The sequence below is a fragment of the Leiobunum rupestre genome, chromosome 5 (genome assembly GCF_980474605.1).
Source record: "Leiobunum rupestre chromosome 5, qqLeiRupe1.1.hap1, whole genome shotgun sequence".
NCBI classification, from domain to species: Eukaryota; Metazoa; Arthropoda; class Arachnida; order Opiliones; family Sclerosomatidae; genus Leiobunum; species Leiobunum rupestre.
In genome coordinates, this window is record NC_143388.1 from 55,461,311 (window position 1) to 55,475,059 (window position 13,749).

The 13,749-nt window shown below is 39.1% G+C and overlaps 1 protein-coding gene across 1 annotated transcript; it reads right to left on the bottom strand.

Annotated features, from left to right (window-relative positions):
* Positions 1 to 11,463: 11,463 nt before the first annotated feature.
* On the bottom strand, positions 11,464 to 12,117 carry LOC149945323 (uncharacterized). Its single transcript, XM_090176516.1, has one exon. The coding sequence runs from the start codon at positions 12,115 to 12,117 to the stop codon at positions 11,464 to 11,466; it is 654 nt and encodes a 217-aa protein (XP_090032642.1).
* Between the last annotated feature and the right edge of the window lie 1,632 nt (positions 12,118 to 13,749).

The window sequence follows — 13,749 nt, forward strand, 5'->3', positions numbered from 1 at the left end:
CTGCCTGGTCATGATCTCTTAATTATTTTTTACTCGTTTGTTCATTGTTTTCTTAATGTTGGCTTTGCTTTTTGCTTTTAATTATTTGTATATATCTCATTATTATTACTATTATTATTTTTTTTGCTTACTTTTATACAATTTTTTATATTCTGTTCATTTTTAATCCTGCGATTCTGTAAGTCTACACATAAGTTGGCCTATGCGGCTTTGTAGATAACCTCTAAATAAATAAATAATGATATAGTGCATCTCTTAAGGATGGATTCCAAACTGAATATAGTGGCTCTTGCATCCAGCATGTCATTCCCTCCAGTCATTTGCCTGAGAATGCTGAAAAACATTTCAATAGCATCGCTCGTTACATTTCTTGTCAAGACAAACTGGAAACCAGATTTAAGGAGGTATGACACGCAAGATATTGTAGACAATGAAGTTATTCTAATAGATTCATATGTTTCCTTTGTCAATATTTTCTTCTCGCAGTCGGTTTGAACTTTTTCTAGATATTGAGGAAAATAATTTTCTAGCAAAGAATGAACACTTATTCTGATTTTAAAACTAAAGTTTGAGAAATGTGAACTTAATTTAAAGAATAATAAAGCTATTTATTAAATAATATGAATAATATTTTGGTTATTTATTTAAAATTCTGATAAAATAAATGTGAATACTGGTTTGAAAACTTAAAAACTTGAAACCTGTGAAAAACAAAATAAACTTTGGTTAGGCTTAGCAATTAACTAATATAACTCAATATAAGCATATTACTTTAATTAAATAAATGTTTTAAATGAAAACTTATTAGATAAAGATCAAATCATAAGTTGTATATCCCAAACTTTCCAGAAGTTTTTGAAAAACAATGCAAAAATGATTAACTAGTTGAATTTACCGCCATAGAAAACTATTAAATATCCCGCTGATTTTTTACATTTAAGGGGGGGCTCGGACAGCGCTCCTAGTGTTAAAAAAAGGTATTCGCGGAAATACATAGGAGAGGAAATCTTTGCCTGGGCCGCTATGAGCGCGAAGCAGATCTCGAGACGGCCGTGGCTTGGCCTAGGCCATGTAGTACCTAACGCTTAGGAATATTTATCCGGTTTAAAATCAGACGCAAAAACTTTAGGGGTGAATTTGATAAACGGGTAGTACTTTTATGTTAGCTAACATGTTTCATAATTCGTTTTGGTGATTTTTTTTATTAGAAAGTTATAGAAAAAGTGTTTTCTACTAAAAATCTTGTTTTTATTTGGTAAAAAAAGGTTAATTTTAGTGTTTTTACGCATTGCAATAACAAGTAAAACAATACCGGAAAAGGTTTCATTCCATAAGTAGGATTAAATTATCATATTATTTCGATGAATATACATTCTTATTTAAAATCTTTAGGTTTCCCTTATCTAAACCTACAATACTTTCTCAATGGACAATTGCTGTAAATCGCGACACATTCAAATCATGATTTAATTTGTAATGATCACTTTTTAGAACGGGATATACAAATTGTAAATGGCCAAAGGTGGGTCACACCAAAAGCCATTCCAACTCTGGTTTGGTTTCCATAGAATTAAAACAAGTAACAAAAGTCAAAATAATTTTTTTATTTAATTTAAAGAAATTACATCCAGTTGAAAGTGAAATAGAAAAAACCGGTGATGCTAACTTCTCACCTTTAAATTTTGACCAAGGATCATTTCGTGTAGGTTTAATTATGTTATTATAATTTGAGTAAGATCTCCTTGGTTTTTAGCCAATTTTGTTTAGTTGTTATGAAGAGATATTCCTCTCTCTATAAAAGAAATGTAGTCTTGCTAGAACTTGCTGTATTACGAAATATTGTTGGCATGGACATCTTACCAGATCACCACGAACATGTTTGATCCTGAAGTTGGAATCGAACATCATCATTAAGAAAGTTATTAATTTATATTGCAAGCTCAGACTCCACAAATTAGCGAAGGACAAAAATCTAGAAATGAAGGGTCAAGCCATCAGACTTAAATTGTCAAAGCTAATTTTATTTCAAGGACAATAGCTACATACCTTTAGTAGAATCATTATTAATCCAAGGTAGAATCATCCTTTTCATCAAAATTCCATTTACTTTTGTTTACAATTTAGAATCTCAGAATATTCCCATAACAAGCCATAACCACAACAAACCGGATAGTTACTTAAGCCTTTGACAAAATATCATTTCACAATTAGAATTTTTTGTTTTTAATTATAAGATCATCTGCTGCTTTTTATTTGGGTTTTGAAAGAATTAATTGACTTATTTAAAAATTATAATAAAAATTTACCTTATTTTAAATTCTCACAGCCAAAAAATTCGCGAATCACGTCAGAGTACCTAAAACATTACAAACACGAACATGTGTGACGTGTCACGTGATGATTTTGTATTTTCTCGCCTAATCGACAGGCGTCGCTTAAACGTGGTACCACAGGAATACGGAACAAATACCGGTTGTCTGCTAGTTATCGCTCCTGTATATTTTTGGCAAATCAAACTCCGCGTAAGGTGTCTATTTCTTTATTATGTCTATGGGTGTAACGCACCGATTTCGTTCAAACTCGGGGGTTTGATAGACCTTCACGTTACTTGAAACACCTGTTGTGTATGTATATTAGTTTACTAAATAGTCATTGGAGGGCGCCACTGTTCAGGCAAAACTAGAACAATGACGTATGACATTAACGGAGTCAGGTAGACGCCGTCAGAACGAGGAAGCTGTAGAAGTTGTACAAAATCGTCTCTATAATAAAAGTTTAATTATTAAGTTTTGATTTACTTGTGTGATGTTTTAAGTTATTTGAAACGCAGTCAAAACGAGACACAACACTGGCGACGGAGATTCTGTGTGACACGTTGTAACTTTCCTGATTTTCTAAGCTTTGTGTTGCACCACACTGAAGCCTCTACACTGATCAAAATGGCGCTCTCTCTGCCATCGTTTGCCCCGTTCGATGTTCATGCGGAACCGAGCAACGTGGGTCTCCGCTGGAAAAAATGGCTCTCCCGGTTCGAACGCTTTCTTGTCGTCGCCGATATTGACGATGCTACGGTCCAACGTGCAGCTTTATTGCACTATGCTGGGGATATGGTATATGATATTTTCGATACTTTGCCTGATACTGGTACTGAAAAAGATTATATCAAGGCTAAAGGGGCGCTTAACAAATATTTTACCCCGTTGGTAAATGTCACCCACGCCATTTTTGTATTCCGGCAAGCGGTTCAACATGAGGGAGAAACTATTGATGACTATTGTACCCGGTTACGTGTACTAGCGGTGGATTGCTCATTTTCGGATTTGGATGCGGAACTGTAAGCTCATATTATTCCTCCTCGCTTTGCCGCCGCGCACTTCGTGACTCTAATTTAGCCCTCACTGGATTACTTGAGTTGGCTCGCGCTTTGTCCCTAGCCGATACTCATGCTGCTTCTATGGAGAAACAAATTGAAGCCTTACATTTCACTAAGCCTGTTGCTACTAGCTCTCCGCATACTGTGAATGCAATAAAGCTATATCGTAGTTCTTCCTGCGGTAATGCATCCTCCGCTATTTGATACAATTGTGGAAATACCTATCCCCATGCCGGTGAATGTCCTGCAAAGAACCGCCATTGTAAGTCTTGTTGAATTAAAGGACATTACGGTAAGATGTGTAAGAAAAAGAACGCCGGTCTACAAAAGGATGGTAATATAGCTCGGAATCAATCTAGACGTCGTAAGGGCAAACCCAGGTATGACGCAAAAAGGGGCAGCAAGAAACACGATAACCCAACTGCTGCTAAACAAGGGTTCGCTATGGGAAGTACCAACTCCAAGTCCCCAACTAAGTCCAGTGATAGCGACTCCGACGCCTCTACTTTAACGATGTCTGCGTTATCCAGTTTCCGACCCCAAGCTGCTATCAAAATAAATGACACTCTGATCACCTTCCTTGTTGATTCAGGGGCAGATTTAAACCTTTTGCCAAAGGAAAGCTTCTTGAAAATATTTCCCGCGCCAAGGCTGGAACTTACTTCTAAACATGTTTTCGCATATGGCTCGAATATTCCCTTGGAACTTGAAGGGAAATTTAACGCTCGTTGGGAATTTAACCAGACACGTCTCAATGCAGATATATACGTCATGAGTTCCAAACATGGACAACCTTTACCACTTTTGGGTTACCAAACGTGCTCTGTTGAAAATTACACACTCAATTCGTACAGATCCAGATTACTTTCTGGACCACCAGGATCTCTTTCATGGTATCGGAAAGATGAAGAACTTTCAAGTAAAATTACACATTGATCCCTCGATAAAGCCAGTAGCTCAACGTCATCGACGCATACCGTTCCACCTGCGGAAACCACTTGAAGAGGAACTTCAATCTCTCATCGATCAAGACGTAATTGAAAAGGCTACTGGGCCGACACCGTGGGTTTCTCCACCAGTCCTCGTACCTCGCCCTAAAGCCGGCACGCCTGGTGCAATTCGTCTATGTATTGATATGCGTTGTCCAAATACGGCGATCGCCAGAGAACGACATGTCACACCCATTTTTGAAGACATATTTATCAAGCTCAGTGGTGCGAAATATTTTTCCAAGGTAGATCTGAAAAACGGGTATCACCAATTGGAGCTTCATCCTGATAGTCGTTGGATAACCACATTTTCGACACACAAGGGGCTATACCGCTACAAGCGCTTACATTTTGGAGTCTGCTCTGCGGCCGAAATCTTCCAGAACATTATTGCTCAAGTAATTAGCGACATCGAACCTGCTGACAACGTAAGTAATGACATTATTGTGTTTGGCGCAACTGGACATGCGCATGACACGGCACTCCGCCTGGTTTTACACCGTTTGAGAGACCATGGTTTTACTCTTAATAAAAATAAATGTGAATTTGGTAAAACAAGCGTCACTTTTTTCGGCCACACATTCGGCCAGGACGGGTGTTCGCCTGAGGAACAAAAAGTGAGAGCTATACGAAACGCATCCCAATCCACTTGTCCAAAGGATGTTAGAAGCTTCTTAGGCATGTTAAACTATTGCTCCCGCTACATCCCCAATTTGACCACCATAGTTGAGCCTCTTCGCACACTAACAAGAAAGAAAACACCGTTCCGGTGGACTCCTACAGAAGAAATCGCATTTAATAATGCTAAGAAAGCAATCTCGAGTAAACCAATTCTTCAATATTTTAACCCTGCTCTAACTACGTACTTAACCGTAGACGCCAGTCCTGTAGGTCTTGGAGCAATTCTATCACAGGAAAATTCTGATGGCAAGGTGTAAGTTATATCCTATGCTAGCAGAGCCCTTAAGGCTATCGCACACTATGTAGTTTCCCGTACCGGCAACAGTTGCTGGTACCAAAACCAGCGCTGCTATCGGCGATGTATATCGCACACTATGCGAGTAAAATATGAGTCTGATACCGGCGATCACGCGCTCGGACGAAATCCGTCACCCGTACCGAGTTCAACTAGTCTCAACTTTTTGTCGCTCCTCTCGGAGAGCCGCTCTGACGTCACGGCATTCCTTATCTCTTCAACCAATTGGGAGCAAGAAAATATTAGACAACTTTTGAAACACCGGCGTGTTGGGATATTTCTTTCTTTCGAAAGGGTTTATTTGTTATCCGTATTCGGTCAGTAAAAACATGGCAGAAAATGATATTATGTCCATTTTATTAGAAAACGGTAGGGATGTGACCGATTTGACGTAATATTCTTATATCCATAGCAAATAATTTAGTATTTTTTCTTACCTTAGTAAATTCTAACTACGCAGCTTTATCAAATAAGAATGTTTCACTAAATTATATAACAGTTATACGTCTAGAAAATCAAATTAAAACGTAATATCTACAATACGAAACCAAAACAAACGGATGCGCGCGCACTCCTGGTCTCGTGTATTTTGTAGCAGTGCTTCCTCCTAGTGTGCGACTGCATGAAAAAATTCACCGGTATCGACAGCAAAATTCCCCGACGCCGATAACGAATACATTTTCCCCCAAAAGAAGTTTTGATGCCAGTACCAATTTCAAGATTTTTTTCTGTAGTGTGCGACAGCCTTTACCGATGTAGAGACGCGATACTCACAAGTTGAAAAAGAGGCCCTTGCTCTAGTGTGGGGCGTGGAACACTTTCACTTGTACCTGTTTGGGTCAAAATTCATTGCCATCACGGACCATAAAGCACTTGAATGTATCTTCAAAAATCCTCTGTCCAAGCCTCCAGCACGAATCAAGCGTTGGAACCTTCGATTACAACGCTACGACTTCCGTGTACAATATCGGAAGGGTAGCGGCAATCCAGCGGACTTCCTGCCTCGTCACCCTGATACAAAAGAGTCTAACATTCCTTTACGCCTCACTAAGGTTGCAGAAGATTTTGTTTTCCATGTTTACACTCTGGCAACACCTCACGGAATATCCATTGACGAAATCTCTAGAGTTAACACCGAAGATGATACAATGACACTGGCACTGCAATTTATTCAAACCAACCAATGGGACATAACTAGAGCTAAAACAACACCAGGGATAAATCTAGATTTTCTTTTGGCTTTAATAAAGGTCAGACAGCTGTTAAACGAGAAGAATAGTTTAATCCTAAAAAGTCAGAAATTAGTGATCGCACCTAAACTACAGGAACGTGTTCTTCAACTTGCTCATGAAGGTCATCAAGGAGTAGTTAAAACCAAGTCGATGGTCCGCAAAAAAGTGTGGTTTCCTGGTATTGATAACAAGATTGAAACTATGGTACGAAACTGTCTTTCGTGCCAATCTACCGGTACTTTGCCTGATACTGGTACTGAAAAAGATTATATCAAGGCTAAAGCGGCGCTTAACAAATATTTTACCCCGTTGGTAAATGTCACCCACGCCATTTTTGTATTCCGGCAAGCGGTTCAACATGAGGGTGTATCTCTCGACTACCATGGACCTTTGAGTGACGGGAGCTACTTACTTGTTTTGACTGATGAGTATTCTCGATTTCCGATCGTTGAACGAGTTTCATCAACGTCCTTTGCTGCTACTCGTCCAATTCTACTTAAGATCTTCGCTACTTTCGGTATACCGGAAGTATGCAAAACCGATAACGGCCCTCCCTACAATGGCCGTGAATTTACCTTATTTGCAAAGGAGCAAGGATTTTGACATTGGAAAGTCACACCTCGATGGCCGCAAGCCAATGGTATGGTTGAACGATTCATGAGGTCCTTAGGTAAAGTTCTGCAAACATCTCATGTGGAAGGTACTGACTGGAAGGACAATCTTCACACGTTTCTGTTGAACTATCGTTCAACTCCACACTCCACAACAGAAGTAGCACCAGCTAAATTGTTATTTGGTCGGGTGCTTCGTAATAAGATTCCACATGGACGTGCAGCTATGACCTCGCTTTCTGACAACACTGTCCGTAAACAAGATGCAACGAAGAAAGAGCAAGCTAAAATCTACACAGACAAAAAACGTCGCGCTCAGCCATCGCAGTTGAAAGTTGGCGATTTTGTTCTTGTGAAACAAGAAAAGCGCAATCAACTTACTACAAAATTGCATCACAACCCAATGACCATAACTGAGATAAAAGGGACAATGATCACCACCAAGAACAGATCTAGGGAAATAACTCGCAATGTTTCTCATTTTAAACGGTTTTACGGTAAAGTCTCCTTTTATGTTTGTTTGTTAAAGTAAATGAATGAACTTATGTTAAGAATAAAATATAGTTTAATTACTAAGGATCTAATACTAAGCTCTTTACATTGTGAGTCCTTCCTCTAGAATGCCTATATCTGCCGCCACCACAGTTTACCTTGCCCGTGCTTCCCCCTGGTGGTGGTAATGTTAACTTATCATATTATATACTTTTATACACTACAATACCCCTCTCATACAAATGGAATGTTGTTACATTTATAATCAGTTATTTAAGTACGTAATCTTTAAAATTCTTGGGCAAATGTTTTTCACGTTTTGGATGGTTAAGCACTTCGTAGTCAGGTGTTTTAGGAACATCTGGCCATTTCATTGTTGTTGCTGGAATTATGCTCGATGTTGTTGATATCGGATCTCGTTGTTTTGGAGGAAGGAAATCCAAGTGTATTTGAATAGTACGTTCCATATTTTTGTTGCTCATTTCAGGTATCTGGATTTGACTAGTTGATTGATTTGACCTTTGAGCTTCGTTTATATTTTCGTTGCTCATTTCAGGTACCTGTATTTGACTGGTTGATTGATTTGATCTTTGAACTTCTTCTTGATTGGGTTGTTGCGATTTTGACACATTCTGTCCTGTTGCTACAATTATGGTTTTAGGAGCTGGTCTTGCAATAACTGGAATCTGGGTTGGATATGAATGTTGTACCAATCTATTTTGGTACAACTTGTTTCCTGGACGTATTTGATTAATATGCCTTTTTACTTTTCCATGTGACGTTTCCATTTCGAACATCATGTTTCCCAAAGGAACCTGTATTTTTCCACTGATCCACTTTGGGCCTTTACCAAAATTGCGTAGCATTACTTCTTCTCCCATCTTATAATGATGTTGGTTTGTACTATCTTTTTTCTCATCCTTTCTTGTGGACTGAAAATTTATTGGGTTGCATAGGTCGATTCGTGATAATATGTTTCTTCCTAACATGCATTCTGCCGGTGATTTTCCGGAAGCATTTGGTGTACGTCGATAATTTATCAAAATGCATGCTATTCTTTCTTCCAATGTACCTTTTTGGAATTGCTTTAAACCTTTATTTATAGCGTCAACTTCATCCGACTGGCCCCCTTGTACTTTCTTGAGTGTAGTTTTCACTGTTCTCACTGACCGTTCAGCCTGGCCATTTGATGCAGGATGGTATGGTGCCGTCTTAATGTGATTGATGCCATTGAGTTGTGTGAAATCACTGAATTCCTTGCTAGTAAAACACGTACCATTGTCTGAAACCAATATGGGCATAATGCCCAATCTTGCAATGTGTTTGCGAAGGTTCAATATGACTTCAGCTGAGGTTGTGGATTTGGTGATGTCCACCTCCAACCATTTTGTATAAGAATCAACGGTGACTAAAAGATATTTATCTTCGAATGGTCCCGCAAAATCACAGTGTACTCTTTTCCAAGGTCCATCGGCAGTGGGCCAAGCCTGGTACTTTGCTGCAGGCATTGGTGCATTTTCTTGACAAATTTTGCAATTTCGTGCTGCGTTTTCCAAATCCACATCTATCTTCGGCCACCATACTGTAGCTCTAGCCACAGCTTTCATAGCCACAATTCCTTGATGCGTGCTATGTAATTCTTCAATTATAGCTGTTCTGTGTTTGGATGGTATAACAACTCTATTACCAATTAAAATAACATTTCTGATGTTAGAAAACTCATTTTGTCTTCGATGATAAACAGTGATTTCGTCATTGAGATTTTTCTTATTTGGCCAACCGTCAGTCATGAACTGTCTGACCTGCTGTAGTATTTTGTCCAATTTTGTGGCCTGTGCTATTTTCTCAATGGAGATTGGAGAGTTATCCACCGTTTGTACAAGGAACACATACTCAGCTGGCAAAGGTGTAAGAGTATCTTCTTTTATTGGTAATGGTAGTCTGCTCAACATGTCCGCGTTGGCATTATCCACTCCTTTTTTGTAACGGATCTCGTATTGATATGCAGATAGAGTTATTGCCCACCTTTGTAATCTAGCCGCTGCCATGGCTGGTATTGGTCTGTTTGGTGCTAGCAAATGTATCAATGGTTGATGATCGGTAAAAAGGTAGAATTTTCGGCCATAGACATAATCTTTGAATTTGGTAACTCCAAAAATGATTGCTAATGCCTCCTTTTCTAATTGCGAATAGTTTCTTTCCGCTTTGGTTAATGTACGTGATGCAAAATAGATTGGTTTTTCCTCACCATTTTCCATATGAGAAATGACTGCCCCTATACCTCGTGGGGACGCATCGCATGCCATATACACATCTTTCGTCAGATCATAATGGGCTAATATGTTTGATGTTTTAATTGCGTGCTTGGCTGCATTGAATGCAACCTTGTGTTTCTCCTCCCATGACCACGGTGTCTTATTTTCAAAAAGCTCATATAAGGGTTCAAATTTTATCGATGCATTTGGAATAAATTTACCATAATACATTAATAAACCCACGAAAGACCTTAATTCCTCAATCGTCTCTGGTTCTGGTGCCTTCATTATGGCGGTCATCTTGGCTGCTTGTGGGTGGATACCTTCGGCATCCAATTTGTGCCCCAAAAAGTCTACGGATGTCTGGAGAAAACAGCATTTTTCTTTTCGTAACTTTAATCCATCAGAATACCTAATACTTCATCGATTAGTTATAAGAGATCTTCTTCAGTCTTCCCGCCTAAAAGGATATCATCTTGGAATGGAGAAATTCCCATCTTGTTACGGAATATTGAATCAATGTGCTTTTGAAACAATGCCGAAGCAGATGCTATTCCAAATGGAAGCCTGATGTATCTAAACAAACCTAAAGTTGTGTTTATCACCGTTATGTGTCGGGATTCTTCATCAAGAACCATTTGATTGTACGCGTCGCGCAGGTCTAATCGTGCAAAGATCTTGCAACCCGCCAGCGTAGCAAAAATATCATCAGTTTTAGGCATAGGATACTGAGCTATGTGTAACGCAGGGTTAGCTGTTGTTTTATAATCTCCACATATTCTCACTCTCTTTGGTTGTCCAGGTTTTTGTGGTTTCAATACGGGTACTATTGGAGATGCAAAAGGTGAATGTAGAACCCTTTCAATGATGCCTGAACACTCCAATCTTCTTATTTCATCTTCTACAATTGCTTTCATTGCGTATGGAATGGATCTACCATGACAAAATTTTGGCTCATGGTCTGGTTTCAATGATAACTTGACCTTTACTCCCTTCATCTCCCGAAAACCTGGCGAAAATAAATCTTCATATTTGTGAAGGATGGTGGCCAATGTCTGTTTTGGAGCAGCTGAAATCTTGTTCACTCGTGCAGCCCCTCTTAAGACTGAAGGTATGATATCCAATGTGGAATAGAGCCATGTTCGACCACATAAATTTGCTTGATCATTTCTGATTACCACTACTGGTAAACATGCTTCCTTATTGGCATATCTGATTTGAACTGTGACCTTTCCTAAAATATCAAGAGGTTCACCAGTGACTGATTTTAATGCTCGTGAAAAAGGCTCTAGTGTTGATGCGTGTGGAATGCTTTTATATGTCGCTTCCGAGATTAAGGTATGGCCCGATCCAGAGTCTACTTCGAATTCTAAATCCTTTCCATTCACCTCGCAAGAGATTATTTCTCTAGGGGGAGGATCATCTTCGTTAGCTTGACGTGATTTTGCCTTAACCATAACTTTGTGCACAGGATACTCATTGATAGGGACGCAATCCTCATCATGTGAGTCTTCATTACTAACTTGAACATAGTTTTAGCGATTATTAGTCTTGTTCTTCTTCCGGTAAGCCTGTTTGCTAATGTTAGTCGCTGAGTTAGACGAATTTGTAGCCGGATTATTTCTACATGCGGGTGCTATGTGGCCCTTCTTTTGACAAGCATTGCATGTAGAGTTTACAAATGGACAACGTGAATTTGGATGATTTGTACGCTTGCACCTGAAACATTCAGGATAAGTCTGTCCCTGTGGCTGTGTCTGTTGTGTAGGATTTTTCTTATAGTGCGGCTGTGGTTGCTGCTTCTTTGGATTCCGGTGAAATGAATTTATAGTATTGACTTGTGAAGATACCGTTTCTGCCTGAGTGTGTGTCTTCATCAATCGTGCGTTGTTTTTAGCTGTTTCTATTTTCTGTACCAGGTCCATGACGACTTGTAATTTAATGTTGTCCGGTTCGCTCAATAACCTTTGTTGCATGTCATCGTCATTGATGCCACATACAAGTTGATGCAAGTGTTTCCCAAATCCACAATGGACCGACAAATGTTTCAAAGCTGCAACATATTCAGCAATCGTTTCATCCTTGGCGCGTGTGCGCTTGTTAAAATTTAATCGCTCCACAATGCGAGAAGGTGTCGGATTATAGTGCTTATTAAACAATGCAGCCACATCGGGGTACTCTGATGTCATTACGGTTTGTGGATGAACTAAACTGTTTAATAATGTCGAAGTTGCAGCCGGCAATACCGATATCAGAACTGCAGTTTTCTCAGTATCAGGGGTTTTATTTAAAACAAAATGGGCCTCCAAAACGCTGAGAGTATTGTGCCCAAGGCTCCACTTCGGAATTGAAATCGGGCAGCTTCCCCATGTTCTATGTTGTAGTGGTGATGAATGTAGCGCTGAAACTGGCTGCGAGGTGGTGTTGTTAGCTACTCGATTCTAGAGGTGGTCTTCCTCAAAGTGTTCTGCCCTCTGATTGTTGTCCACCCTCGTGTACCGTCGTTAGGCTTAACGGTCGGCAACGTGGACGCAAAGGCTTAGCGTTCTGCTACTGGATTCTCTTGGAAATTCCTTCCCATCGGTGTGAAAAGCAATATTGTGGATACCAAAAAGAGTCATCTCCGTCGCCATTTTTTATGTTTGTTTCTTAAAGTAAATGAATGAACTTATGTTAAGAATAAAATATAGTTTAATTACTAAGGATCTAATACTAAGCTCTTTACATTGTGAGTCCTTCCTCTAGAATGCCTATATCTGCCGCCACCATATTTTACCTTGCCCGTGCTTCCCCCTGGTGGTGGTAATGTTAACTTATCATATTATATACTTTTATACACTACATCTCCAGAGATAGCACCACTTCTGAAGATAATGACGATGACCTAGATCATTTAGTTCCCCCTGATAATGAAGATCATCAACACGACGCTCAGCCAAATATACCGCGATATAACTTACGTCGAAACTGACGTCCTTCAAGATATCTTATTGATGAAATGTAAATAACAACTTCCACAATAATGAGAAAAAAAAAGTTGGCAAGTAAAAATATACCTCTCCTCGGAAGAATGGTCCCTATAGTGGTATTAATTTCTCTAGACAACCCTTAAAGATATCTCCGCAATTCAGAGTTATTTACTAAAAACGTAATCCCGGTTCTATCCCGCCCGGTATAAAATTTTAATTTTCATTTCAATAATTGAGACGAAACAACCGAGTTTAATTTATTCAGAATAATATAAATTAAGTAGTTACAACAGCGAGTTAGACGTACTAAAACAATGCACAATTGAATTTAACCCTTTTTACAGTACAAGTTTATCAGTTGAATATAATACGAAGCCAATTTTAATGAAAGAAATATCTACAGAGGGTATTTGTATTTTTCTCGCTTACGAAATACTTGCCGCATCTTTAACGCTCATTTTATTTCAACACTCGCCCTTGATGAAGATACCGTAGAATAGCTATATTCGATATCTGGTAGTGGACGACTCGTAGACTTCCTGTAGACGTTGTGACACATACCGCATGAAAAAGACCAATACCTCTATTGTGTTAGTCGTAGATAGGTCTGTTATCAGAACTGTAAATTGAGTTACATATAGAGACTATATACACTTAAGTAATGGAAGAGTCTAAATTAAACTAAACAACTTTTTAATGCAACTAATCAATACAGGATTAACACGGAACCAGGGGCGAGCTGTTACTATTTAGCTTTTGGCGCGGTGGCTAACTCTAGCGCTATTGGGGATCACAAGAGTAAAGAAAGGGGCTTTCCCTATTAGAGACGCTAGCGCCATCTAACCTAATACG